The 4,882-nt window shown below is 46.5% G+C and overlaps 1 protein-coding gene across 1 annotated transcript; it reads right to left on the reverse strand.

Moving 5' to 3' along the window:
* Window positions 1–857: 857 nt before the first annotated feature.
* On the reverse strand, window positions 858–3,777 carry LOC115317078. The gene is made up of 2 exons (XM_040213325.1): window positions 3,547–3,777; window positions 858–1,880 (listed from the first exon to the last, which is right to left on the reverse strand). Exons 1-2 carry the CDS (start codon window positions 3,775–3,777, stop codon window positions 858–860), a joined length of 1,254 nt encoding a protein of 417 aa, XP_040069259.1.
* Window positions 3,778–4,882: the final 1,105 nt, after the last annotated feature.

A 4,882-nucleotide genomic window follows, 5' to 3' on the forward strand; every position in this document is an offset into this window, starting at 1 on the left:
GATTTAACCAAGTCATCAAAAAATGTAATGAGTACATTCACGTCACTGGAGATACTAAGTTGTTCAAACACTTCAAAGGAATAGCTTAATGAGTCAATTATGGACACATCATCGGCACGGTTAAAATCAGGAAAAGTGTGGTAAACAAAACGTGTTTTAGGGACAGGATAAGCAACAGAAACAAAGACTGCCCTGTGATCTGATATACCGTCAACGACTTCACATTCAAAATGGTTTTCTAGAAGAGGTATACTAAGAAATACCAAATCTAAAACTGACGACTCTCTCGTGCTCTCCTGAACAATCTGTTTTAAACCAAATGACAAAGAAAAGTTCACTAACTCTCTAGATATTTGAACGTCAGGACCAGATAGCGACAAAGACGACCACTGGATGCCAGGTAAATTGAAATCACCCATTAATATTAAATTGGAAGAAGACAGGTTATGCTCGTACATAAAGTCACATAAAACATGTAACTGATCAATGGGAGAGCCGGGAGGGCGGTAGACAACGCCAACAACTAAAGATATATTATCCACATTAAGTTTGCACCACACTGATTCAATCTGGGGAGGACCCTGTATAACTGAAAATTTAATATTGGACTTTAAAAAGAGTGCGACGCCACCGCCACGCCCGTACTTTCTATCACCTCTAACCACGCAGAAACCAGAGGGTGTAATTTCGGTGTCGTATATGCCATCATGTAACCATGTTTCAGTGACTCCAATAATGTGAGCAGAGTGGGAAGAAATTAGTGACAGAAAATCGGGGAACTTGTTTACTAAACTTCTGGCGTTAACATTCAAGACACAAAGATTTTCACTTAAACCGTCTTTTAAACCGCGGCCGAGTCAACGACCACCAGTAGATGGGGCGGTGGTAGTAGACTGGGCGAAGTAGTCGGAACACTTAACCAGAGTATTAGTTTTAACATCCCAATTATATCGCTCATTATTGATGAACACATGATCATATCGAAGGCGAACGGAGGAGCCACTGTCACGGAAAGAGGCCGTCGCATCCCATATTTTCTTTCGAACAGAACGGACATGAACAGAGAAGTCTTCCGATATACGAATATCTGAACCCTTAAGCTTGAAAGAATTTTTCAATACTTCCATTTTTTCGCGAAAATCAAGGAGTTTCATAATGACAGGACGTGAACGATCGTCGTGTTTTCGACCTATTCTATGGCACCTTTCAATACGTGGGCAGTCAATAATCAGTTTATCCGAGAATATTTTTGATACGTTAGAGAGTAATGACTCACTAGTTTCGTCTGCGCTTTCGGTGAGGCCATATAAGATTAGATTATTTCTGCGCGAACGGTTTTCCATGTCGTCATTCCTCGCGACGAGTCTGTCTACCGCACCAGACAATGACTTAAGCTCTATAAGCAGATTGTCACAAGATGTACAAGGGACACTTGGCGTGGCAGAAGGCGACTCGAGGGCAGCCACTCGTGCTTCAAGAGCGTCAAATCGGGAGTTAACTGACTGTTGGAATAATTTGATTTCAGCTATGTCCTGAGCCATCTTTTTCTGGCCAGCCAGCAATTCAGCAAACATATCCGAAACTGTGGGTTGTCTCTCGATATCTCTTCCGTCATTATCGCTCTCACCCGAATTAGCAGCCCTCGAGTCCTCTGTAACCGAAACTACGTTATCTTGTTTTGTTTTTTTGTTGTCTTTTTTTGGTGGTCCTGGATTCGTTTCAACGTCTCCACTAAGGAGAAGGCTATTGATGCAATACACCAGCTGAGAGCACAGGTCAACAAAACAACAAATACCGTGATCGAATTCATGTGGGCGAGGGAATAGCAGTAAAAAGCGATTATCGGACCGTACACAATGAGCGTTCTGAAGGTAACATACCTGCGAAAGAAGCAGACAGCGGTTGAGCATACTGTCCTCGCTGCTATCGCCTCGCCCACTGAAGAGGAAAGATGCCGGTGAAGCTTTTCTATCCTCGTTAACCGACGTCACAGAACTGGGCCTTTCAATGATTGGACGATCCAGGAGGGCATCACCGACGGGGGTGACTTGCAGATTCACGGTTTGTAGGCCGTTAAGGAAACCGTGAACATCCTCAATTCCGCTGGCAAGGAAGTCCGTGGACGAACAAGACGGGTCGACCACGCAGCAAGGAACAGTTGACGAAGCAGGAAGCGCCGGCAGTAGCTGGTATCCGTGCGCCGCGGTAGCATTGTACACAGGAACAGCGAGGGACACGAAGAACTGCGAAAGAAGCACACAGCGGTTGAGCATACTGTCCTCGCTGCTATCGCCTCGCCCACTGGCGAGGCGATAGCAGCCTTTGCGACTTGTGACATTTGTCGAGGCCTTTGGGGCTGTTGAAGTGCAGCACGATAGTCCGTTAGGACAAGAATTGCCTGTTGTGTCAGTTTGCTTATCATATACTGGGCTTTTAGAATAGCATGCATTTCAGTCGTTTATGACACAATCTCATCTAGTTGTCCGCTTCGAGCTGTAAAGTAGGTGCATAGTAGGCGGAACTGCTGCTTCTTCAACTTCGATTTACTGACCCGTTCGTTTACACCTCCAGGTGGTTGGCGCATCTTCTCGAAAAGTATTCATTAGTTTTTAGTTTTATGAGAGTTGAGTTGGCGCCGAATTTGTTGTTTACACCGGGGATGCGGCAGTTATATTTCGGGCAGTAGACGGTCTAGGGGGGAGTTGATAGTGGGTTGTCTTGGTCTTGCAGTAACTCTGGTGTCCATCCAAGATGTTGAAGAGTTTGCGTAGAGATAGAAAAGCGCGAGTGTTGCCTGGTTCGAAGTCGGCGTAGGAGGTTCCTTCTTTTCCTTCCTGCAGACGTGTTAGACAAACGAATCTGTTGAAAAAGAAGCCATTTGGTAGCCATAAGTGGTAAAGTCAGAGCTCGGGCTTCCTGATATACATTTTCAGTCTTCGTTGATCTTGGCACTCCTAGGCGTATGTAGGCCTTGTCGATGCATGCGCTCTAGAGCTCGAGAGTCTGTTGGCGATAATCTACTTAAAGGTAATGAATATAAAATACGATTGACAATTGGGGATGAATGGACACGTATCACAGAGCTTGGCGAGTTCCTCCATGATTGTCCTGCCACATGACTGTCCCGTCTCATTAAACTCCCGCCTCAACTGGCGCACCCCAGTTGAGGCGGCAGTTTAATATGTGATTCCTAAGAATTAGTGTTGGCGAAAGCGGCGCAGGGGGACGTTATAAAGAGTCAAAATAATTTTCGTGTGTGCCGGTTCTTCCCCGGAAAAAGTATGAAAGCAGTTTTCTCTGGTGAGAACTGCAAACCACAGTCATGCAAATAGTTTCTTGCTCCGTGTTGGCTGTTTGGATGGCGTTTCGAAGACCATGATGTCGATGTGCTGAAACCCATATGTAAATGTCATCTGCATACAGCGATATATTGATGGGAAGAGTGTACCTAGGAAGAAATGTTCGTAACTGGGCCAGAAGTACGATTTATTGCGGTAGTCCTTGAGCACAGTTGCGAGATGTACTGAACGACGCACCTAATCGAACTTTGAGCGTTCGGTTGGTGAGGATGCCTCGTAGAAACTCCTGAACTTTACCCGTGATGCCGATGGCTGTCAACCTTTCAACAACACCATCTGGATCAACATTACCATAGGCTTTTGTAATGTCAACAAATACCTTTAATGTCGATTTGTTGTCTTGGTGACTCTGTTCAATTGAACTTAGTAGATCTATGATGGCGTCTTGAGAAGAAAGCCCACTACTGAGTCCTGTCATCTCGTGAGGTGATAAGTGATTCATTTGAAGCCCCCAGGATGGCTAATCTCGTCAAACGCAAAGATTCTTTGTATTATGACATAGTGAGGGGAGAAGCCGAAAGATAGCCGCGAAATTTTCTTTTCTCACAAGCCTGCAGATTAGTTTTTCTTTGCGACGTTTTTTATTGAAGGGGCGAAAATTCCCTACCCCTTCCTAGGCACCGAACAAGAGCAGCACATGAGAGCGCACGGAGATGACCGTGGTTCATAGGTGTGACGTCACGACAAAGATTATCAACTGCGACCAACATGTTCGATGGTCTCTAAAAAGCACAGCGGAGGCTTGGGAAAATTGCATTCTAAGATCAACAACGTCAAAGTTGAAAGTCTGATATTGTTCTTATTTTCGCCAACAAAGCAGAATTTACTGAAAAATCATGAGCCATTCAACTCTGTGAAGGTGAATGACCAGCGAAGCTGTTTAGCACACGACACAAACCCGCCGAGCCGGAGTAAAATAGACACGAGCAGCGGGACCGCCACCCGGAGGAAAGTAGACACGCGCTACGAGACCGCCACCCCGGGTATGGTGGCTATAAGGGGAGGTGTGCCGAACAGAAAATCGATAGCATGCCATGTTCATGACGCCGGTGGCACCGGTCCCCGGCGCCTGGTGCCATCGGGCGGCGCACAATGGCACCAAGCGTAGAAGTGTGTCCTGCATGAGCACGCGGAGTGCGAGACGCTCTGGTGCCCCGTGACGCTTCACGCCATGCCCCTTTCAGCAGAAATGCACCGGTATCCTGGCTACAGCGACACTTTTTCGTCATGAAGCGGCGGTACGTGGAACTACCCAAAAACGCTGAGTGCTCGGTACACCTACCCCAGACCTACCCCTATAGCCACCGTACCCCGGGAGAGCGGCAGGAAACTAGGCGCGCAAGCGCTTGGAACGACGATAAAGAGAGGGCGGTGCGAGTGTGGACATGACTGACGCGGGTCACACAGAGGCGAATCTTTGAAAACCTTTATTATCTACCTGAGAGTCTACTGATCTTGAAAAGGATGCCTATTGATAACTAATCTACTGAAGAGACCTATTCCTAAATTACCCAAGCATCAAG

This window comes from Ixodes scapularis, unplaced genomic scaffold, assembly GCF_016920785.2.
Source record: "Ixodes scapularis isolate PalLabHiFi unplaced genomic scaffold, ASM1692078v2 PGA_scaffold3__209_contigs__length_174095766, whole genome shotgun sequence".
Classification (NCBI taxonomy): domain Eukaryota; kingdom Metazoa; phylum Arthropoda; class Arachnida; order Ixodida; family Ixodidae; genus Ixodes; species Ixodes scapularis.